General features: G+C 49.6%; 1 protein-coding gene across 1 annotated transcript in view; it reads right to left on the reverse strand.

Moving 5' to 3' along the window:
* Window positions 1-2,892: 2,892 nt before the first annotated feature.
* farp1 (FERM, RhoGEF (ARHGEF) and pleckstrin domain protein 1 (chondrocyte-derived)) overlaps window positions 2,893-25,076 on the reverse strand; it is an 80,765-nt gene continuing 58,581 nt past the window's right edge. Inside the window, exons 14-27 of the mRNA XM_056289102.1 lie at window positions 21,731-21,918; window positions 20,079-20,168; window positions 17,025-17,158; window positions 15,899-15,980; window positions 13,673-13,910; window positions 13,287-13,417; window positions 13,049-13,117; window positions 12,423-12,512; window positions 12,058-12,140; window positions 8,581-8,693; window positions 8,014-8,177; window positions 4,748-4,855; window positions 3,528-3,679; window positions 2,893-3,014 (exon numbers count right to left, since the gene is read on the reverse strand). Coding sequence (XP_056145077.1) covers window positions 2,933-3,014; window positions 3,528-3,679; window positions 4,748-4,855; window positions 8,014-8,177; window positions 8,581-8,693; window positions 12,058-12,140; window positions 12,423-12,512; window positions 13,049-13,117; window positions 13,287-13,417; window positions 13,673-13,910; window positions 15,899-15,980; window positions 17,025-17,158; window positions 20,079-20,168; window positions 21,731-21,918 — 1,724 coding nt within the window. The 3' untranslated portion in view covers window positions 2,893-2,932. The remainder of the gene's footprint in view (window positions 3,015-3,527; window positions 3,680-4,747; window positions 4,856-8,013; window positions 8,178-8,580; window positions 8,694-12,057; window positions 12,141-12,422; window positions 12,513-13,048; window positions 13,118-13,286; window positions 13,418-13,672; window positions 13,911-15,898; window positions 15,981-17,024; window positions 17,159-20,078; window positions 20,169-21,730; window positions 21,919-25,076) is intronic.

The following is a 25,076-nucleotide window of genomic DNA, read 5'->3' on the forward strand; positions in this document are numbered from 1 at the left end:
CCAAGACTGACGTAGCTGCTTCGAGTATTGCCATCTTATTTTTCTCTATGGGCTGGTTTGCATCCGAACGAGCGTAGTGGAGTCTAATTAACGGGCAAAGTGAATCAGTGGCAGTGAGTAAAGGAGACGCCTCACTTAATATTTCCCGATGCAGACGCCGTGTCAGTAGGTCACGGGATTTATGTCGGGTTGCAGGGGCACCTTTGCATGCCTGTGCAAGGTTTGTGTTGTGCGTCACTGAAATGAGAAAACCTCGTTTAGGCTAATGATCTAATTATCCTAATCTAAGGTAAATCTTTATTTGATTTCACAACCTTCACAAACTTAAGACTCCACAAAACGAAATAAAAAGGCACTGACTTCACATGTGTGGTAGACCCCCCCCCCCCCCCGTCACTAGAACCAGATGATCTAGCAAAGATCAGTTTTAAAGGTTTAACTGTGTGGCGTGTCTGTGGTGGTTACGTGTGGCTGTTTTCAGGTTAAAGGTTAACTCCTGCAGCTATGACGCCCTCTGCCGGCGGCCATAGCAACACGTACCCTGGCTCTGCTGAACGACAGAAGCTTGAGTGGGTGTGGGCTTGGCTAGTACTTGGATGGGAGACCTCTCGGGAAAACGAGTTGCTGCTGGAAGGAGTGCTGGTGGGCCAGTAGGGGGCAGTCTTCCCTTTGGTCCTAATCTTAAAAAAAGGAAGAAAAAAAACATCCCCCAGTGCAGCGACAGGATGTGCTGTAGGAGATGCCGGCCTTCGGATGAGACGTTAAGACCGAGGTCCTGGCTCACTGCGGTCATTAAAGAACCCAACGAGTAGGCAGTCCCCCGGTGTCCTGGCACAATTCCCAGCCTGGCTCTCTCCATCTGGCCACTTAATCACCCCCCCTGTGTAATTGGCTCAACGGTTCCTCCCTCTCCACCTCAAGCTGATGTGTGGCGAGCGTTCTGGTGCAAAATGGCTGCCGGGCATCACCCAGGTGGTGCAGCCCATTGGCGGTGGTCGAGGCGACTTTTCCCCTTCGCGGCGAAGCGCTTTAGGTGTCTAGATAAAGCGCTATGTGAACGCAATGATTATTATTATTATTACCTGTGGGTCATAACCAACCCAGTGGAGAGGGTTGCGTCAGGGAGGGCATCCGGTGTAAAATCTTTGCCAGATCAAATACGTGGATCATAAGTCAGATGTCCATACCGGCTCGGTCGAGGCCCGGGTTACCAACCACCATTGGTACTGTTGGCCAGCAGGGCGCCGGTGGAAACTATGCTACTGTTGGACGAAGGAGAAGGAGAGGGGGAAGGCTTGTCCAGAGGCAGCGGGGGAGAGGGGGAAGGGTAGGAGTGTGGAGGTGAGAGTCGGAACCTGTAACAGTGGCACTGTGACTGGTAGAGGGAGAGAGCTGGCTGATATGATGGAGAGAAGAAAGGTAGGTGTGGCGTGTGCGCAAGAGAGCAGGTGGAAGGGGGGGGGGGAGTAAGGCCAGGAGCATGGGAGGTGGGTTCAAACCGTGGCTCATAACCGTGAATGCACAGAGACAACGTCTCAGCTCTGCAGCGACGCCGCGAAAAAGCATCCGCAAGCTATCGAGCGACTTCAACGTCCCACAAATCACAACCGGAACCAATCTCAGTTTAAATGAGGTTTTTTTTTTTTTTTTTTATTGCTTTCATTTCCAAAGAGCTCTCTGATTCCTGGACACAGCGATTCGAAACAGAACCAGGGTCCTCCGTCCCGGATGCTACGCCGCAAAACCCCGTCGTATGCATATCTCCATTCATTTTAGACCTGCAAAAGATCCCTAAGGGGGGGCGGCCTGGTCCACGTGAGGGCGGCGGCGCTTGGAACTGAAAGTCTATACACCTTTAAAGCTCTCCGTTAGTTTCCTTCATAATGCACAGATTATGAACATGTCTCACATCTGCTCCTCCGGCCGAAGGCGGCTTCCGACTTCGCACCTCTGTTTAGAAACAGAGCAAAATGAAGAAGAAGAAGAAGGAAAAAAAAAAACAACAACAGGAGTACCTATTCAACAAAGATCAGTAAATAGAAATATCCACTCTGCTTGAGTATTAGTGTCAACGGGAGCGACCCTGACTGCCCTGCCACCGACCTCACAACGTGTCAATATACAACAAAATAGTTCCATATCTTCCTCTCACAGCGCCGTGTGCACGAAGCCTCGATTTGTTCGTTCTTTAAGGGGGGTTCTTGTCTTACATGAACTGAATTTCAAAATATGAATTTCAACATCTCATGATTAGGAGACCCTCCTTATAACAAAATAGTATCAGAAAGTCCGGGACACGGTTTGAAAAAGAAAGAAAAAAATCTGTTTGGCACCGAAGTTACAGGATAGTCCAAAGCAGCCGTTTTCCATAAAATGAACGAGTAGAAAAAACCCTTGTGACAAATGCAGTGATACGTAACCTACCTAAGAGAGAACACTGAATACAGGTATATATATATATATATATATATAGTACCCATGTGTGTCTGCTGTAAAAACAACCAATGACAAAATGTAAAACTGGAGAGATAGGAAGTGGTTCAGACCATTAGAAAACAGTATAAAATGACATCCTAAAAAAGAGGTTTCAGAGTTGAGTAAAAAAATGCCAAAAAATGCAGTCTCTGATGCAGTCTAAACCAGCGGACGTGTCACCATTAAAGCATTAAAAAGCACCGTATGTGCGTGGACACTGCTCAGTAATGTACATATGTCCTGGATATGTATAGGAAATGAAAACCAAGGTAGCAAGAGAACACAAGTGGGCGGGGCTGTGTTTTGGGGGGGGGGGGTCCAAGCTTCGAGCTCGGGACGTGGCGGAGGTGTGTGTGGGGGGAGTGGGGGTCCTTGGGGGATCAGAATCCGGTCCTGGGGACACAGAAGTTGGGAGGTGGGGGGGGGGGGCGGTGTCACTGAGACGAGGACAGCCGGCTCAATGAGGTTGGGACTCTTTCCGGTTCTGGATTCGGGATCGGCTGGAAGGGACTGTGGCGCTGCGAATGACCTCCATCCACCTGCATGCGGGGAGAAAAAAGGCTTTTCGTCAAGTGCCTCAATGTCAACAAAACATCAAGCCAAGTCAATTTTAGCCCTACTACTACTACTACTACTACTACTACTACTACTACTACGACTACGACTACTACTACTACTACTACTACTACTACTACTACTACGACTACTACTACTTTCTGCTGCTCCCGTTAGGGGTCGCCACAGCGGATCATCCGTCGCCATCTCTTCCTGTCCTCTGCATCTTCCTCTGTCACACCAGCCACCTGCATGTCCTCCCTCACCACCTCCATAAACCTCCTCTTTGGCCTTCCTCTTCTCCTCTTCCCTGGCAGCTCCATATTTAGCATCCCTCTCCCAGTATACCCAGCATCTCTCCTCCATTTATTTGTGTAGCCCAATACCACAAATTAACTGAATTATAATGGAATTATAAAATATAGGAAGAATATGACGAGGAGGACGAACGTCGATGAAATTCCGCACGGGCAGAATCCATTTCCGTGCAAGCGTACCTTTCGAAGGTGTACTCGCTCTCTGATCGGAAATAGTAGACGTGGGACTTGAAATGCAGTTTGAAGACGTAGTCCTTGTGGATGTTCTCGGATTCGGAGGGGATGGTGACGGAGTAGCCCAGCAGAGGAAGGCTGGCCAGCGGATAATCATCCTGAGCAAAACACACACACACCATCATTATCATCATCATCATCATCATCATCATCATCACACACACACACACACACACACACACATTGAGACGCCTGGAGTTGAAAACATGGCTGATGAGGGTTTCCTGCGGGGAGAACAGGAGCGAATTCGGTGGTGAATGAAGAGACGTGGTGAAGACTGCACAGGACAATTCAGATTCCTATGACTTGGCATGTTCAGTGGAGAAGAGGGTAAACAATTGCACTGGTTGAAGCTGACAAGGAGAAGGAATGTGAAGTGTGTGTGTGTGTGTCAGGTTTTTCTATCCTAATGGGGACGACAGAAAAACCAGAAACCACCTACCTTGTGGGGACACTTTATGGGTCCCCATAAGGAAAAGGGTCTATTTTAGGGTTAGGACCTAGGTTTAGGGTTAAGGTGAGAATTAGGATTGGTTTTTTTTTTGTGGATCCCCCCCCCTCCTTTTCTTCCCAGTTGTACTTGGCCAATTACCCCGCTCTTGTGAGCCGTCCTGGTCACTGCTCCGCCCCCTCTGCTGGTCCGGGGAAGGGCTGCAGACTACCACACGCCTCCTCCCATACATGTGGAGTCACCAGCCGCTTCTTTTCCCCTGACAGTGAGGAGTTTCACCAGGGGGGCGCAGCACATGGGAGGATCACGCTATTCCTCCCCCCAAAAAGGCGCCCCGACCAACCAGAGGAGGCGCTAGCGCAATGACCAGGACACAAACCCACACGCGGCTTCCCACCCACAGACACGGCCAATTGCGTCTGTAGGGATGCCCGACCAAGCCGGACGTGACACGGGGATTCGAACCGGCGATCCCTGTGGTGGTAGGCAACGGAATAGAGCGCCACGCCACCCGGACGCCAGGATTAGATTAAGGTTGGGCATGTAGTTATGATGGTGACGGTTAGGGTTCAGGGTTAGGAAATGAATGTAGTCAATGAGGGGTCCACACAAGGATAGTGAAACACGACCGTGCGTGTCTGTGTGTGTGTGTGTGTGTGTAAACGGGGTGTTTCTGCACTCAGGAGTTAAAAGTGTGAGTTTAGGCAACCCTCACCTGATGAGTCTTGTAGAAAAACAAGCTGAAGTTGGTGAAGACCACCCAGAGCTTCTGCCAGCCGTTGCTGTTCTTGAACTTCCTCAGCAAGTTCCCAGACAGCTGATTCTACACGGAGAGAGACAAAGTGTTCAAAACCTACAAGCAAAAAAACCTGACAGAATCCATTGAGACTCTACGCTGGAGACCGGGCGGATTTCTGTCTAGTGTCAGACACGCGGTAAAGCTACTGCGGCAAAGCCTCACGCTTCTACAACGGACACTTACTTCAGGCAAATGTAGCTGAAAAGCTGAAAAGCTTTAATTATTTCATAGGTCATAGTGCCAACACAGAGTCTAGACTGCAGCGAGTCAAAACTATAATATGAACCAGTGGCGGCTGGTGCTAAAAATGTTGTGTGTGTGTGTGTGTGTGTGTGTGGTGGGGGGGGGGCGCAATTTAGCTTGGCGCAGCACACCTGACAGCTGCTTTAATGGCCACGCAGTCACAGAGTTATTAAGGACCATGTAGCCTATAGATTTTATCAGGGCTTCGTAGACGGTGGATGATTGACAGTTGAGACGAGGCGTCGTGGTTGGCGCGAACGTGATTGACAGCCACGAGAATTTCCCGATCACGTCAGGTCAAAACACATTAAAACAATACCAAGTCGCTGCCAATAAAGAGGGAGTGTCTGGGAACTGCGCCCCCCGGAAAATCTGAAGAAACCAATCAGACAGCGGCCTCGGGTCACCTGCTCGCCACAAGTTCGAGGGCTTATATAAGGTATGGTTCGGCCGGCGCCCCTCACCCAGGAAATATATGTGTTCAGACAGGAATCAACCGAACACCATTTGAACCCCTATTTAATGGCCGCTGACAGGCGCTCACAGACTGGAAAACACTTTCACTTCACCATTATTTACATTATACAACTAAATTATATTTAACGTGTTTAAGTAGATGTTCGCCTCTTGATATTCGAAGGGGGCGGCGCCCCGGTTGCCCTGTACTGGCCAGCCGCCACTGGTACGAAATCAGTCAGTGCTGGAAGTCTACGTGGTGCAACTTGCTGAAGCAAATGAACTTCTAGCTGACCTTTTTTCCTTTTCCTGTAAAGCACACTGTCACTCTACGTTAAAACCGTGCCGGACAAACGAGTTCATTTTCACATCTACGAGTCACAGCTTTATGCTTCGGGCGCTCTCCTGCCTGCCTGGCTCCTTTACCTCTAGACTTCGGCAGGCTTCACTAAAGGAGAGGCTCTGAACACGGAACCAGCAGATAAGAGACAGAGGCACCGGTCCCTGGCCACTGGCGGGCCCCACCGGGGGGGCCCCGCTCTCACTGACCGGACGACTAGGGTCCTCTACCACGGAGAATGCACAGACGCATGGGGGAAAAGAGAGAGATAGAGAGGAAGGGGGGGAGAAAAAAAAGGACATAGGGAGGGGGGGGGGAGGGAGGGAAGGGATGACAGAGAACACAGAGACTGAGTAGGTGAAACACATGCATGCAGCCGCGGGGATACACACAGGGGTCGAGGGTGTGTCCGGGCGGGCAAGGCTGTGAAAGAGGAGGTGGTTACCGTTAAAAAGAGGGAGAGCAGAACTGGGTCAGGGTGGAGATGGCCCGATCCCAAACGGGATCAGTTCTGTTAGTATATAGATGAGGCGACCGTCACATCTACATACTGTTCTCTCTCTCTCTCTCTCTTGTCTCTACTTATAGGAGGTCAGAGACTGAAAGTGCCATGGGAGGAAGTGGAGGACAGAACTACACAGAGGTCACAGTTAAGCTCAGAAAATGAGAAGATCTTAAATAAAGACCGGCCAGCGTCGGCCGAAGTAGTGACGGGTGAGGACAGTATCCTTGAAGCGCAGCTGATTGCGTCTGTGACGGTCACTAAGCGTGAAAACCGGTGAATTTGGGGCGTCCGGGTGGCGTAGCAGTCTATTCCATTGCCTGCCAACACGGGGACCGCCGGTTCGAATCCCCGTGTTGCCTCCAGCTTGGTCGGGCGTCCCTACAGATGCAATCGGCCGTTACTGTGGGTATGCGTACTGGTTACTGAGCGCCTCCTCTGGTGGGTCGGGGCGCCTGTTGGGGGGGGGGGCACGTGCTACGTCCCCCTGGCGAAACTCCTCACTGTCAGGTGAAAAGAAGTGGCTGGCAACTCCACATGTATCGGAGGAGGCATGTGGTAGTCTGCAGCCCTCCCCGCATCGGCAGAGGGGGGTGGAGCAGCGACCGGGACGGCTCAGAAGAGTGGGGTAATTGGCTGGGCATGACTGGGGAGAAAAAAGAGGGAAACGGCCCAATAAAAAAAAAAAATGGTGAATTTAAGCACTGTGCATTACGAGTAAAGTAAGTAAAGATTCAATCCACCTTCTTTAAACAGGCCAAAATGTTAATTTGCCCATTTTCATACAATATTTATCCATCCATCCATCATCCAAACCGCTTTATCCTGCTCTCGGGGTCGTGGGAATGCTGGAGCCTATCCCAGCAGTCATTGGGCGGCAGGCGGGGAGACACCCTGGACGGGCCGCCAGGCCATCACACACACACACATTCATACCTAGGGGCAATTTAGTACGGCAGAGTCACCTGACCTACATGTCTTTGGACTGTGGGAGGAAACCGGAGCCCCCGGAGGAAACCCGCACAGACACGGGGACAACATGCAAACTCCACACAGAGGACGACCCGGGACGACCCCCAAGGTTGGACTACCCCGGGGCTCGAACCCAGCACCTTCTCGCTGTGGAGCGACCGCGCTAACCACTGCGCCACCGTGCCGCCCCTAACCACAACATTTATCAGCTCGCAAAAACAGAAGGCTTTTAAAACCTTCCTTCTTAAAAGGGCATTTTCTGAATTTTGTGTTTGCTTTGTGTGTTTATGCATTTTCGTATTCGGTTTGTTTTGTGCGCCCGGAGCACTCCGCAGCACTTTGAGATGTGCTTTAATAGAAAGCAAAAAATTTTTTTTATTCCAATCTATTTTGAAAAAAAAAATCAGCCGGAGAAACAAGTGCCGAGTTAATGCACTCGACTATAAACAAGCGGCGAGATAATGTTGTTTTTACGAGCGCATCTCAGACGGGGGAGAAGAAAACGGCGCTGAATGGAGGATACTGTTCCCACGGAGAAATTACCACAGTGAACTCAGATAGGATACACGGTGCACACTAAGATACGTATACAGGAGGAGAACAAGGCAGGAAGGGAGGGGGCAGGTCTGAGGTCTGAGGCTGAGGGGTTTTTTTTTTGTGGGCCGGTACCTCCACAGCTATGCTAAAGTCCACCATGGACACGCTGGTGTTCCTGTGCCAGCACACGTGCACCGTGGTGTTACCACGATGAGGGGAGGGCCTCTCCAAGGAGGTGCGCGACGCCGTCATGTCGTCCTCAGACTCGGCCTCCACCGAGGAGTCCTCGGGGGATTCTGGGAAAGTCAGGAGGCTGTTACTGCTAGACAAACACTCAGGATGATGGGGGGGGGGGAGGGGGAGGGGTAAAAGCTGCTATAAAACACACAGTGTGAGGGTCAGTCACCATTCAGCCATGGATTCATCTACGGGCGACACTTTGACACAAGTGTGTTACATCTCAAATTGAGCCAAACTAGTCAAACGCCAATGCAGTGGCGAGTATTTACATAGGTACCGTATTCAGAACTGCAGCTATAAAACTCAAAACATTCAATTTTTATGTTACCATCTAATCACTGGTGTGCATGTGTGGGTGGATGGGCAGCAATAATCATTTTTGTCTCTATGCAGATGATGTGGCTTTTTGCATGCTGCACTGTGACAGTATAAACTCATCATATGTGTGCTTTAACTTACTGTTGTCGGCCACATCACTGGCCAACAGGTCTGATGAAAGCCCGTTGGTGGTTTCCGCCATGTCAATTGCCATTTTAATGTCCTCCATCCACTTCTCCATGTCTGACGGAGAGCTAAAGACGGACAGATACACACACACACACACACACACACAAAATACCTTCTCAGCTCAGACACATAGGTCATGTAGCGAATTCAGGGGGCAGCCCGGGAGCCACCGCAGCTGGGACCCGAACCCGGGTCTCCCGCACCATAGGGAACTACGTTAACCAGTCCACTAAAGGGTCCAGCCCGTTAGCCAAGGGCTAGCGAGTCTAGTTATCCGTGGTCGTTGCAGTCACTTCTTTCCAAGAAGCTCGACCAGAAATTGTGTGTTTATAACAAGAGGAGACCATATGTCACCCATACTGTCTCACCCCTACCGTCTCACCCATACTGTCTCACCCATACCATCTCACTCATACTGTCTCACCCATATTGTCTCACCCATACCATCTCACCCATACCATCTCACCCATACTGTCTCACCCATACTGTCTCACCCATATTGTCTCACCCATACCATCTCACCCATATTGTCTCACCCATACCATCTCACCCATACCGTCTCACCCATACTGTCTCACCCCTACTGTCTCACCCCTACTGTCTCACCCCTACTGTCTCACCCATACCGTCTCACCCATATTGTCTCACCCATACTGTCTCACCCATACCATCTCACCCCTACTGTCTCGGACAAATATCTACACGCAATCATTCCTTCAACAATACCACACTGTCTCCATATCTGGCCCCTCACCACAAAGGAGACCATTGAACCCAGAGCAAGACTCTACAATAAAATGTATTATCAGAGCCACGGCGACCTTCCCCCTCTGGACTCACCACTGCAATGCACTTCCACATTGTAACCCCCTGACTTTCCAGAACCACGCGGATTAAACTTTACTTTCAGTTCCAAAACAATAACTACAACAATTACTGCTCCACTACCGAGACACGGCACAAGACAAGAACACATCCCTGTGGTCAGAGACCACTTTTTCACACGTACACTAAAATCTGGAACGAGATCCCATATTACAGTAGAGCAAGAACCTCTATTATACACATTAGCGCGGGAGGAGGGGCTGGAGCTCCCCCTAGCGGCGGCAGGTGGCTGTGCAACATCTTAGACCCGACAGCACGCCTAACTTTTCCTAACGTACATCCATCCATTCCATCCTTTATCCGAACCGCTTATCCTGCTCTCCGGGCCGCGGGGACGCTGACCTACGTGTCTTTGGACTGCGGGAGGAAACCGGAGCACTCGGAGGAAACCCACGCAGACACGGGGAGAACACGCGAACTCCACACAGAGGACGACCCGGGACGACCCACCAAGGTTGGACTACCCCGGGGCTCGAACCCAGGGCCTTCTTAATGTGAGGCGACCGCGCTGACCACTGCGCCACGGAGCCGCCCGGGACCGTTAATGTTAGATTTAAAATTGTGTTTTAATGATGTGGTGTTCACGTTGTGGTTATTCTAGTGTTGTTGTTGTGGTGGGGTTCGACTCAGACTAAGTAGGGGACCGTTTACTGACTAACTGACTGTAGGACCGTGACTGAGACTGATGTTGTCACTTGGGACATGGGGGAGGGGGAGGGGGAGTAGTTACGTTGCTGTCAGTTCTGGTCCGTTCTGGCCGGTGTGAAGAAAACAGCATCCCGGGGTCGTGTGGTGTATGGGGGCACGGCAGGTGCGATTAAAAAGACATCCCCGCCTCTCGACTCATTCTTTCACGCCGGCTCACCACAATACCGCAGCGAATTCGGTGGGTAGCCCGGGAACCGCCGCAGCCGGGACGCGAACCCGGGTCTCCTGCACCGCGGGTGAGAACGTTAACCAGTCGATTAAAGGGTCCGACCCGTTAACCGAGGGCTAGCGAGTCTAGTTACCCGTGGTCGTTACACTACCCCCCCCTTCGAGATGAATGTCCCTGCACTTCAGCATACCAGCTCCCTCACGCCTCTGGGCTCCCAGCTGCAGCTGTTCCTGGGCTGCCCCCTTAATTCGCTCCACTGGCGTCAGAAGTGGGATGGTGAGACTGTGAGGCCATCGGAAGCGAAGGAGGGGGGTAGTGCAACGACCACGGATAACTAGACTCGCTAGCCTCTGGCTAACGGGCCCTTTAGTCGACTGGTTAACGTAGTCGCCCGTGGTGCGGGGGACCCGGGTTCCCGTCCCGGCTGCGACGGTTCCTGGACCGACCCCCGAATTCGCTCCAATACGTTTCATTTGAGTTGGCAGCCGCCCCTACTTAAAACATCCTCCTGCGTGGCTGGTTACACACTCCAAACATGCAGCTCATGGAAGGACACGTCTGCAACCACTGACTCAACTCACACACAGGGGTTTGATCCCTATAACTGCTAATATGTGTCCATTTGTACCGCCAAAGTGTCCTTGAGCAACACACTGGGACCCTACCGGCCCCCCGGTTAGTCCCACCGAACGAGAGAAAGAGCTGAATTCCTGTAGCGCAACGCAAAATGTTCACAGCCAGGCTGCGTGTGAGTAATGGACACGCCTTTGTTATCCTACCAACATCTTCTTGTTGACTCTGCCTGAGAAGACAAAGTGTGTCTAATTATTTACAGATTGCTGTACAACACTAGGACGGAAAACCCCCCCATTATTTTCATTACTGATTAATCTCTATTGATTATTTTTTGATTGCTCCATTCATTGTTTAGTCCCTAAAATGTCAAAAACAGTAGGAGATCCATCCATCCATTATCCCAACCGCTTATCCTGCTCTCAGGGTCATGGGGATGCTGGAGCCTATCCCAGCAGCCATTGGGCAGCAGGCGGGGAGACACCCTGGACAGGCCGCCAGGCCATCACACAGGGCCCACACACAAACACACACACACATTCACACCTAGGGACAATTTAGTACGGCCGATTCACCTGACCTACATGTCTTTGGACTGTGGGAGGAAACCGGAGCCCCCGGAGGAAACCCACGCAGACACGGGGAGAACATGCAAACTCCACACAGAGGACGACCCGGGACGACCCCCAAGGTTGGACTACCCCGGGGCTCGAACCCAGGACCTTCTTACTGTGAGGTGACCGCGCTAACCATAACAGATGTACATCACAAATTTCCAGCGCCAAAAACAATTGGCCAGAAATGGTTTGAGCAGCAGCAAAAAAACAAACAAACATCGATTTTAAAACCACATGATTCAGTGAATGCAAACAAGTCATAGCATCTGGGAATCTATACCCAACATAGGTTTGATATTTCCACTCGATGAATAACTAAAACGAAATTAGAATCGATTGATTTTCTATCTATCGACTGAACTGATTGTTTCAGCACTGACCCACAACCACGGGAAAAGAAACACACGGTGGGCTAGGGAACGAGGAGTGGAAATTGGATCTGGATATAATACACGCCGTGTCGGTGCTCTGCCCTACCTCGCCGCCACCACCACCGACTGCCGCTGGCCGACCAGCGTGAAGGCGTGAGGCACGCCCCATTCGTCCTCGCTCTCCCTGATCTGAAAGGAGACGGAGACACAGAAAACCCATCAGACAGCAGCGGTATCTGGAACAGCACAGACCGAAATAGATAAAAACTGGGGGGTGGGTGGGGCGATAATGAGACGTGAGGGAGATGGAGTTGTACAGTGCGGCTGCATGCTAAGCGGGTATGTGTGGGGGGGGGGGTGGCGAGAGAGATAGAGCATGGCGGTTCTGCAGCTCTGTGGCAGTGAGTGGTGACACCCGCGCTCATGCTCAGGGGTGGGGGTGGGGGTGGGTTGGGGGGCTGCATCACTTACTGTCATGCCGTGGAGTGGCAGCTGCCCGTGCACTTTAAATTGATTGGTCGCCGTCATCCCTCGGCTCGTATACAAAATAACATCGTTGAACTGTCACCAGAGAGAGATGGGCAGGGAGAATGAAGTAGTGCGAGAGAGAGAGAGAGAGAGAGAGAGAGAGAGAGAGAGAGGGAGAGAGAGAGAGAGAGAGAGAGAGAGAGAGAGAGAGACACACACAATGCCTGATGTGACACCACACCGACATTAATGAAACTCCCAGATGTCTTTGTTCAATGACAATGAAACCACAGACCTAAAAGTCAGGAAATTTCTAGAAGCATAGCCACTAGCATTTACAGACAAATCTGAGATTAAACAAAACTAGGTTACTCAAAGAAGAAGAAAAAAATCGAATAACCCCCACACTTAATTTTGCAAAGACTGTGCTGTAATACCCCTTCTAGCCCGTAGGGGGTGCAGGCCCTTCAGATAGAGGAGTACACTATGAGTTCCATCCGTTTGAGCAAGTTGTTTTCGGAAAGAAGTGCATCATGACTACATGATGATTTTTTCCACTGATGAGATCATCACAGCTTTGAATAATTAGATGAGCTTGATATGACCCGATCTTGAAAAGAGAACGTTACCAGGAAAAACATGCGTTGCTGGAGACCTTTTCCAGACAGCTTGCTGAGGCAGCCTAGCCTGATGAACTCCTGCGGGAGACAAAGAAACACTGTTTATTGAGCATTAAGCGCCGAGCGCTAAGCGGAGGGGAGTGGGCTGGCGATAAAAGTTAATAATAGGGCAGGTCCAAACGGAACCGCTGACCTTACAGAAGAGAACACGAGGGACGCGGCACAAGTCTGGCTTCCCTGAACTTACCCGCCCAGGAATGACAAGATTGTCGATGCCAATCAAATCTTTCTTAAGCTCCAGAAGCTTCTGGAAGTTCTCCATCTTAATCATGCTTCCCTGGAGTTGCTCCACCACCTCAGACACGTCTGCCAGAGCGGCTAGAGACCAGACCAGAGGGAAAAACCATTAGAAATCACATGACAATGGATGTTGTTCCACCGCAGCGAGACTCGTGATACCAGACAATCGCAGATCTCCATCTACCAATCCAGTTAACCACCTAGTTAACAATCTAGTTAGCCACTAATCTAGTTGAGCGAAGCGTTTGCAGGCTGACTTCCGAGTCCACACCACACCGGGACGCGTACATGTGCCTTTTCTGAACCCTGGTGTAAAGTGAGTGGACAGAGCACCTCTGCAGTCCCTGAAGTCCACGTGAGTCGGTGGGTAGTGTTTACACAGGCGCCCCAGGATCTGCTTGTAGTGCATGAGGCGGTGCAGGGGCCTCAGGATGAAGACGTTGAGGGGGACGTAGCAGACCTTTTGCAGCTCAAAGTCCCTGCAGAGACCCTCCAACCGGCGAGACGTCCTGCACGCCTTCTCCAGCTCCACCAGGGCCTCCGACTGCTTCTGGAGATTTGCCGTCAGGGGCTGCGGACAGAGTCAAGACTGGGCTGGTCACCACGGGGCACACAAACTAATTCATCACACACGTTAGATGTGGTGGGGAGAAAAATCGATTCAGTACAAGTGACACTAAGCCGCAACGAATTTAACATCACAGTATTTCCCGTGATGCAACACTGCAGCACAACGAACAGCGCGCCGTGAAGAGGGTCGGCATAATGACTTACACGTCTGAATGTCAGAATTTGAATTGCACGCTCATGTTTTAATCTTCTGTAACACACAGGACTTAAAATAAATGCATTCTGCTGTATATTATTGGCGGTTTCCCGTTTTACTGTCGATAAGACGCGAACAATATAAATAAATAACACCACGATAGTTGAAAAATTGCAGTATGTATTGGATCAGTGTGAAAAGACTGTTGCAATATCAAATAATACATATATAATATAAACACAGGAGTTATGAGTACAAGCACACATACACAAGCACACACTTGTGTCAGTGTATTGTCATCTCGCCGTTCTGTGTATGTGGTGTGTATGTGTGTACATGCATCCGCTGTATGTGAGGCTCTGCGCAAAAGGTGAAACCAAATATCCTCTCGTAGAACAATAAAGTATCTATCTATCTATCTATCTATCTATCTATCTATCTATCTATCTATCTATCTATCTATCTATCTATCTATCTGTCTTTCTGTCTTTCTATCTATCTATCTATCTGTCTATCTGTCTGTCTGTCTGTCTGTCTGTCTGTCTGTCTATCTATCTATCTATCTATCTATCTATCTATCTATCTATCTATCTATCTATCTATCTATCTATCTATCTGTCCGTCTGTCTGTCTGTCTGTCTGTCTATCTATCTATCTATCTATCTGTCTGTCTATGTATCTATCTATCTATCTATCTGTCTGTCTGTCTGTCTGTCTGTCTGTCTATCTATCTGTCTATCTGTCTGTCTGTCTGTCTGTCTGTCTGTCTGTCTGTCTGTCTATCTATCTATCTATCTATCTATCTATCTATCTATCTATCTATCTGTCTATCTATCTATCTATCTATCTATCTATCTATCTATCTATCTATCTGTCTATCTAATGCCCCTTTTCCACTACATGGTACCGGCTCGACTCGACTCGCTTCTGTGTCGTTTTCCATTACCATGACAGCACCCCCTCAGTGTAGCTGGTCGTCATAGTGACGCCTGGTTAAACCGCTGTGATGTCCTCTTCAACGCGACCATTGTAAGAACAAACAAGAACAATGGCGGACATGGAGGGGACACCGTACTTAATTCTTCGGCTCTCCGTTTTTCCCCAATTTCAAAATGTACTTTTAAGACAACTCCGCTTTGACCGCTTCGACGTTTAAAAATGCCGGGTGACCAACACACAGGTCGCTGGTTCAAATCTCCGTGTTACCTCCGGCTTGGTCGGGTGGGGAGTCGGATGTGAGTATGTGTCCTGTTCGCTGCACTAGCGCCTCCTCTGGTCGGTCAGGGCGCCTGTTAAGGGGGGAGGGGGAACTGGGGGGGAGTAGCGTGATCCTCCCACGCGCTACGTCCCCCTGGTGAAACTCGTCACTGTGAGGTGAAAAGAAGCGGCTGGCGACTCCACATGTATGGGAGGAGGCATGTGGTCGTCCGCAGCCCTCCCCGGATCGGTAGCGACCGGGACGGCTCGGAAGAGTGGGGTAATAGGCCGGATACAATAGGAAGAGGGAAAAAAAAGGGGGGGGGGATGCCGGGTGATATCCCATGCGTGCATTGATGATGCAGTCACGCATTTCTCTGACCAGTCAGAGGCCTGCATTGATTTTGGGACCCGCTCCAGTTTTTTTGGAACCAGAAAAGTGGTAACAGTTACCAAAATGCTGGTTCTTTCCAGTAATGGAAAACGAAAAAAGGGTGAGTCGAGGCGAGGCGAGCTGGTACCGTGTAGTGGAAAAGGGGCATTATAATAGTGTTTCGCATACAGCTGTATACGTGATATGCGAGGGTGTGCCTCACCTTCAAGCTCTGAAGGTTCTTCAGCATGACATCACCAATGCGCTGGTAGTCTCCTTTGATATGAGCATTGGAGCGTCCCTCCCTAAAAAAGAAGAAAGACGAACATCAGCAGTTCTTATCTCCAAAAGTTTACAGAGCTATTGTGCGCAGTGAAGTCCTCTACCGGGGGATGATGAAGCAGTTTACGGTCATTGGGAATTCAGGGAGGCGTCTGTGATTGCACAAGAAAAATGCCAATGAAGTTAGCAAGAATTCTTTGTAATTTTGTGTTTCGTTGTCGTCCAGCAGCTCAACCAGCAGGGGTCTCCCCTGAGCTCGATTTGCCCCATCCAGATGCAAGACCACGCAAGCTGCCATCCATCATCTGATTTCAACCACAACGTTAAATCAATCAATAGTTGGACAGCAGCTTAGAAGAAGACATTCCAGTGATGATTTACAATTTATATATATAAAAAAAAAATCATTTCATCCTCGTCCACCGCAGGGAGCTCTTTAATCTAGGTCGGCAGGGTTCAAGTCCCCACTGGGATACTTGAATATTCAAAGCACCTGAAGACATGGAGCTGCAGACCACGTCCGCTCATTTGCCTCCGCTCATTATCAGCATCACAAGTTGGCTGGAATGTCAGTCTCGGTTTCGACTCTGACAACGTCAGCGTGGCTCGCCGAGATGGATGTTGAAATCAGAATATGTCTGCGGTTACGGCCGACACAGCCTGACAGCTCGCCACACTGCGTGCATGTGTGTGTGTGTGTGTGTTAAAGCACAACATCATTAAGACGATCAGACGGCAGAAGCCCACAGGCAAGAAAAGGCAGGCCTTTATGCAGCATGGCCGTTACCATGGAAACCACAGCTCCTTAGGTCATGTTGGGGGGTGGTGGTGAAGGGGGGGGGCTGTCATATGAGCCCTATCAAACCGAAAGCAAACAGAGCTAATTATAAAAAAAAAAAGGCCGTGACTCGAGATCAATAGCTCCAAATTCGAACGGCGTACAGTGCCGCCGCTGGCGTCCCGAAGCCCCTTGGGGCTTTTCCGGCACGGCCCCCCCCCCGTCAGCGGTGACATTTAGAGCGCCGCGCGGTGCGGCGTCTCCACGGCCACGCGGTACGGCGTCTCACCATATAGCCAGCCTTTGCTCCACTTCCCTGAGGAACCCCGTGTGGAACTTGTGCAGAGGCTCGAAGTTGGAGAAGATGGCGTTCTTCAGAGACTCCGGCGTGGCCTCGTCCTTGCCCACGGCACCCTGGAAAGACTGACATCACACACACACACACACACACACACACACACACACACACACGGAAACAGTTTAGAATTAAAGCGTTTAAAAGTGGCAATAACCAGAGATTTGTGTCGACTACAAGAATTCCTGTTTGGGTTGGGCTGACGAGGGAACCGGTCCTCCACACATGGTACTCTCCTATGACGCTGGACGGCTTTCCCTGGTACCGTGAACATCGGCATACACAAGAAACCAGTGAACCCACGCTTCTCCTGCATGCCAGGTGGAGACAGACTCTTGAGCATTTCCACTGAGAACAGCTGGGGGAAACTACGGCACCCCCGTCACAGCGCCCAGGACTTTCCACCGACGCACAGGCGCGCTTACTCCATCACGCCCGGAAAGGCGGCCGTGAGACGAAGCCCATTTTGAATTTAAAGGTCAAGCGGCATCAAAAGCTGACGTGGCCTCAGCGGTCGGAGCAGCGGCGGATTTACATTCCGACATCGCCAGATAACTTCAGCCTCGATTTGCGGTCTCGAGCTCTGGGAAGAGCTCGACGGCGTCGACCTGGACTGTCCCGGATCATAGGAACAGCTGGGATCGATGGGCGTTTTATGGTAGGTGTTGTTTTTTTTTTTTTTAAGGACACCTCCCAAACACCCGTGTCTGCGTGTTCCCGGTCGCACCTCGGCCTCAGAGTTTCTCTTAAATCCTCTGACGACCAAAAAGGGGCTGAGCGGAGGAATCGATAGCCCGTCATTCCCCCCGACCCCCCCTTGGGGAACACATCATCAAAGCTACCCTCCTCACGAACAGAGACGCTGTGTGTCCTGGGTTTGTGGCGGGCAGATAGAGACGGGCTTTATTTGGCCGTAGTGGGCCGGGGGGGGGGGTGGGGGGGGTATTGAAGGAAACCCAGTGCCACTAGAGAGGCTTGGGAAGAGGAGCAGAGGGCAACAGCTGTGCGTCGGATGAGTCCCCCCCCCCCACCCCCACAGCAGCAACACCAATCAGCGGGTGGGAAAGGAGAGAGACGGTGATAGAGAGACAGAGAGAGAGAGAGCAATAGAGAGAGAGAGTGCGATAGAGAGAGAGAGCGAGATAGAGAGAGAGAGAGAGAGAGAGAGAGAGAGAGAGAGAGAGACAGCAATAGAGAGTGCGATAGAGAGAGAGAGTGCGATAGAGAGAGAGAGTGCGATAGAGAGAGAGAGAGAGATAGAGACAGAGAGAGAGAGCAATAGAGAGTGCGATAGAGAGAGAGAGCGAGATAGAGAGAGAGAGAGAGAGAGACAGAGAGAGACAGCAATAGAGAGTGCGATAGAGAGAGAGAGTGCGATAGAGAGAGAGAGAGAGATAGAGACAGAGAGAGAGAGCAATAGAGAGTGCGATAGAGAGAGAGTGCGATAGAGAGAGAGAGCAATAGAGAAAGAGAGTGCGATAGAGAGAGAGAGAGAGAGAGAGAGAGCAATAGAGAGAGTGCAATAGAGAGAGAGTGCGATAGAGAGAGAGCAATAGAGAGAGTGCGATAGAGAGAGAGTGCGATAGAGAGAGAGTGCGATAGAGAGAGAGAGTGCAATAGAGAGAGAGAGTGCGATAGAGAGAGAGAGCGAGATAGAGAGAGAGAGAGAGAGAGCGAGAGAGAGTGCGATAGAGAAAGAGAGCGAGATAGAGAGAGAGAGAGAGAGAGAGAGAGAGAGAGAGAGAGAGAGCAATAGAGAGTGCGATAGAGAGAGAGTGCGATAGAGAGAGAGAGCAATAGAGAGTGCGATAGAGAGAGAGTGCGATAGAGAGAGAGAGCAATAGAGAGAGTGCGATAGAGAGAGAGAGCAATAGAGAGAGTGCGATAGAGTGCGATAGAGAGAGAGAGCGAGATAGAGAGAGAGAGAGTGCGATAGAGAGAGAGAGCAATAGAGAGAGTGCGATAGAGAGTGCGATAGAGAGAGAGAGCGAGATAGAGAGAGAGAGAGAGAGAGAGAGAGAGAGAGAGAGAGAGAGAGAGAGAGAGAGAGAGAGCAATAGAGAGAGTGCGATAGAGAGAGTGCGATAGAGAGAGAGAGCAATAGAGAGAGTGCGATAGAGAGAGAGCAATAGAGAGAGTGCGATAGAGAGACAGAGAGAGATAGAGACAAAGAGAGCAATAGAGAGAGTGCGATAGAGAGAGAGCAATAGAGAGAGTGCGATAGAGAGACAGAGAGAGATAGAGACAAAGAGAGCAATAGAGAGAGTGCGATAGAGAGAGAGAGTGCAAGAGAGCGAGATAGAGAGCGAGATAGAGAGCGAGAGAGACAGAGAGCGAGAGAGAAAGATGTTAAGTGCAAAAGGGAGAGAGATGCTTACACACCGAGGCCAAAAAAGAAAGGCAGGAGAGACCAGCCAACCCAAATATTTATGAGATGTGTGGAAGGCTTCTCCGAACACTCGAGGACACAAAAAGCTGCAGCCCCCTCCTCCACATTAAGCCAACTAAAAATGTCTCCATGTGTTCATGTGTGCAGACCCAGGGGACACCTGAAGACATATCAAGAAACTGAGACACTAAGAAGTAAGCTGCAAGGAAGAAGACGTCTCACACACACACACACACACACACACACACACACACACACACACACACACACACACACACACACACACACACACTGTGGTCTTCTTCTCAAAGACACATACACACAGTTTCAATTCAGTGTCGCAGGAGACAGATGAACAGATTTCAGCGTGGGTCTGGTGGAGGTGGTGGAGGTGGTGTTGGAGAAAAAAAAAACCCATGACTCTCATCTGCCAGCAGATCCTGGTGCGGCTGCCGGGCTCTCTCCCCCCCCCCCCCGTGTGTTTTGGCGAGCAGCTAGCGACGGAGCAGCCAGGCGGAATAATCAATGTTTTTCCCCCCGGAGGACAGCAAGGAAAACAAACATGAGCGCGGCATGTCGGCACAGCGCACCGGTCTTACCACTGTCACCACTTCCAGGTCCTTCACGTAGGTCCTCTCCGTGGTCAGCAGCTCCTTGGCTATGAAGTAGGCTCGGTCTGTCGGGAACCTCTGTAAATACCACAGCAGAAGAAGAGACTGAGCAAGGACGACCTGGCGTCCACCGGGCTCTACGGTACGGCCGGCTGCTGCCCGCCGCTTTGGCAACGGCATTATCTACCAGGTAGCTCCTGTCTTGTAGCAGATTTAGCAGACGGTGCCCGGCTGGCGTCCCGGAGGAGCATTATTCAGGGCAGGTATTCCAGGTCCTGGGCTATTTTAAGCCTAGTGTGACTCTGAAGCAAGCACTCACAGGACTCTGGAACCCATATAACCAAGTATTGTGTCTGTGTGGTTTTTTTTTTTTGTTGTTGGTGTTGTTGGATTTTTCTCTACGTTTTTCTCCCCAGTTGTACTTGGCCAATTGTCCGACTCCTCCGAGCCGTCCCGGTCGCTGCTCCACCCCCTCTGCCGATCCGGGGAGGGCTGCAGACTACCACACGCCTCCTCCGATACACGTGGAGTCGCCAGCCGCTTCTTTTCACCTGACAGTGAGGCGTTCCACCAGGGGGACGTAGCGCGTGGGAGGATCACGCTACACCCCCCCCCCCCCCGAACAGGCGCCCCGACCGACCAGAAGAGGCGCTAGTGCAGCGACCAGGACGCATATCCACATCCGGCTTCCTACCTGCAGACACGGCCAATTGTGTCTGGAGGGACGCCAGAACCAAGCCGGAGGTAACACAGGGATTTGAACCGCCGATCCCTTCGTTGGTAGGCGACGGAATGGACCGCCACGCCACCGGGACGCCCTTATGTGTGTTTTTTGATTTTTTTTTTTTTTCAGATGTGCAACTTCATGAACCTGGCTTCTAAGTCACTCACTCACTCAGATACTGAGGTTTAGTCTCACGTTGAGCAGTATCATCTGCATAGATTGGGGGTGAGGGGGGGGGGGGGCAATCATTCCAAAGATGTGTGAAAGTGCATGTAAAATCATGCGCTGTTGTAAGATGTTAAAAGATTTGTTTTCTTTTAGTCAATATTATGAGCCCTCGTTGATGAGAAAATTGGCTAATTAGCAATATTAGCTCGTTTTTATCTAATTAGCTATATTAGCTATATTAGCTAATTAGATAAAAAATTATATTTTCATCTGCAACCCCACTGCTACTCTCTCTTAGCCCCTCCCTCGCATTCTATCAGTTGGTATTGCCCATGATGTTTCAGTCAAGGTAGATTTCACAGAAACCTCGTCAACAGAGATGCACGTAAGACGTGCACTGGCACCTTTAATGTGCTCAATGAAGCCAATCTTGATAAGATGTGTATTTAAATTTAGTATTTAAATATTTCAGATGGGTCAGTTTACTTTTCTGCGTTGCTAGTTAGCTAACTTTAGCTCGGCTGAACTGGTGCAGAAGCATCTATTCTGCAATGTCAGAGTTAAACATCCAGTCAGGAAATTAGGATAAGAATATGTAACGTCAGCAATGCCACTGAAAGTGTGCAGTCGACACGTATAAAGTGAAAAAAATGATCCTATAATGGTGTTCACAACAAAGTCACGACAGTTATGCTTTGCATCTATGACACAGTGAGTCCGTGGGGGAGGCCCTCGTTGGACCACAAACCTTCCTCCGAACCTCGTCTTCGTCATCCGTGCGGACGCTGCTGGCATCGTTGAGCAGGGGACTGGTGAGGGGGGAGGGCTGGCGGCCGTCCGGACTGTGACCGCACAGCTCCAGGGACTTCTGACCGTTGACCATGCCTTGGGAGTGGCTGGAGGACGCGGAGAGGTGAGGGCTGCTGGCCATCACTCCTGCAGCGTGAGGGATTGGGGGGGGGGGGGGGGAGCGAAAAGCAGAACGTTAGAGCCAAGTATGTGGCAAAAAAAATCATAACAGCCTATAACATTCCCGCCTAACTTGATTAAAGAGCCACACTGTCGACTCGTTCCGTATCAGGATGTGTTCCGAGGTCACTCTTGACCTGACCGTCTCAGCTTTCTGGAGCTTGGTCTGTTATCCTATGTGTCATCTCAGCGGGCGAAAATAAACCACAGGGTGTATTTGGCGAAGCTCTTTCGCCTCAATCTGCAGCATACTTGAGCCACAGAAGTGGACAGTAATACATTCTAACAATGAGACTTGCCTGCAGCCAGTGAAAGTCAGTCATCATGACTAACGCCGCAGTCCAGACAGACCTGGCACTCTTCTCCGTGTGTCATGTCTGGGTTTCCAACATTAGGCCGGCTGATGCACACTCGGCGCTGTACTTTGCACTGATTGGACTGGCATTAAGTTCCGGAGAACTGGGCTCCACTGATGTCTGCACTGCACTTTGCACAGATCTTACTCACTCGCCATGTTGACCGAGCATACTTGCCCGCCGCGACTTGCTTGCTTGGCATAAACAAAACCATAGTTACACACAACCGGTGTGCTTCTGCCTATCATTTGGTCCGCACACCAGCACACCTCTGCTCAGAATTTGTTTTAGACACAAATACAGACACGACTGGTAAAAAAAAAAAAAAAAAAAGGAGTCTACAAACTACACAGCAAAGGGAAGGAAAGCCACAACAATTGCTCAAATATATATACGAGACACTTACAAATATCTGTGCATGACAAGCGCACACTGAGCAGACCCAATAACACTATATCTACCACACCACGGGATGTAAAGATGTAAAGACTTAACTCACACATGCAGGAGGTGGCCAGAGCTGGAGAACACGCACGCACTGGAATCACTCTGAATGACAACAGTGGCTGAAAAACGCACACAAACCTGACCCACATGACTGCTGCTGCTGCACCATTATACTGGATATTTAACACACGTGGATGGATTAGTGACTACACACAGAAGTCTAGCATCTGCAGCCATCACCAGACAAGGAGGTCAGGCGTCTCAAAAAGAAGATTCTGCAATCCCACTTGATGGAGGTCAGCTTTTATTGACGCTAGCATCAGACAACTGAACACAGGGTTAAAATGCATATTCTCCACAGGGAGGAGAGCGGAAACCGCATCAGAGCCCACAAAGTGCCAAGACGAGACAACGTGAGTGAGCGGATGATGAGACGCTGAGCAAGAGAACAGAGGAAAAAGAATTAGGAAATGTCTCCCGAAACGACGCCTTAATCCAGGCTTCGTCTCGCTCAGAACAGGAAATCCTCCTGAAAACGTGTTTTTTAGCATTGTGAACGTTGTTTTCCTGACGTTGCCATTTTATAAGACAGAGTTGAAGCACAGATAAGGTAAGCGAATACAAAGCCGTGCTTTTTTCATTTGTTCCAGCTCGATCCACACACCGTAAGAACCAAAACCTGCTGTATCGATGACCTCTTTTACTGTCATGTGAGTCAATGAAATTACAGTGACTCTTACTAAGTGTGTGTGTGTGTGTGTGTGTGTTGTCATGGTAAAGATGTAACTCACACATGCAGTAGGTGGCCAGAGCTGAGGAACATGCATGCACCGGAATCACACTCTGAATGACAACAGCGGCTGGAAAACACACACAGCCCTATAGACCCGTACGACTCCACTGTTGCACCATTACGCTGGATAATTAACACATGTGGATTAGTGATTAATGACTTAATCAAGAAGCTAATATTTGAGTTTTTTTTTTTTTTTTTAAGATATGTGCTACAGACCACCAATCCACATTTGTGGGAGACTTGTGCGCCCATGTGGTTTCACTTGCACTGCAGCAATCCAGTAAATCCTGTTAATGACACGTCTCGCTTTAGATTTCACAAACGGTTGATTGTCAGATTATATTCAGCCAATCCTGCAACCTTAAAGTCGGACCGGCGTCGGTAATCAGATTTGACGCTTCATGTCTAAAAACCTTGAACGTGGCATAATTAAACATTCAGTGACATTTTTTTTTTTATTATTTGAAAATGATCAATATTGTGTTTGTTATACCTTTGTCCAAAAATGGTCAACTGTCTGAATAACTGTGGGGGTGTGGTCTGGTCTTCGTTAATATTCATGAGATTACTTTTGAGTGACAGGTACAAGCAAGAGTTTGTGGTAAGGGTGGGTCGGGTTTCGTAATTTGCTGTTTTGATCTGATTGGTTGTATGCGAGTGTGTGATGACATCATGAGTCTCGGAGAAAGAGCTGAGAGAAACTGAACTAGGGGGCGCTCTCCTACACAGAGAACAATTCTAGCTTTAATACTAATATGTTATATTAATATTAATTAATTCATATTATTTATATTAATATTAACATTAATTTATATTCATTCATTTATATAAATTCATATTAATATTTTACACAAATATTTTTGGATAGACTCCAGTATCCCTGCAACCCTGAGAGCAGGATAAATGGTTTGGATGGATGGATGGATACTAATATGTTTTCACAAAAAAGAGAAAAATAAAAAAATTGTTTTAACTTCAGTCCATCTTTCAGTCCATCTTTAACAGTTCACTTGCACAAATCCATCACATTCTAAATATACTGTTAACTGAAACGACATAAGGAAGATTAATTATCGAAATACATGAATCATGTTTAATTACTATTCGGACACGCCGATTATACAACAGCCCCGTAGAATCTCACTACGGACACGTTGCATGACTCGGGTGCTAAAATTGTCCGAGAGCTGGAGAAGCCCCTGACAGTGACGGATGAGCTGAGAGACTTGGAGCTCGGAGGTTGTTGCCCTTAAAATGCCTTTCACCCGTATGCGCACAAAGAAAGCACAAACCGAATCCCGGCGCTACTTGCTTTGCCTATTCCCAAGCTGCCGCCACTGTTAATCTGACGTTTTATCTCCTGTGGTCTAGCCTGCTGTGTCTTCTGCCTATAACGGTACAGTTACCTGGATCACCGCAGTAAAAGGAACCCGGCTATGGCTCTTATTATGATTATTATTACTTGTTATGATCATCTTATTATGGCTTTTTTAATCTATTAAATCCTCGCCATTGAGAGTGCAAGA

Source organism: Lampris incognitus, chromosome 11, assembly GCF_029633865.1.
Source record: "Lampris incognitus isolate fLamInc1 chromosome 11, fLamInc1.hap2, whole genome shotgun sequence".
Classification (NCBI taxonomy): Eukaryota; Metazoa; Chordata; class Actinopteri; order Lampriformes; family Lampridae; genus Lampris; species Lampris incognitus.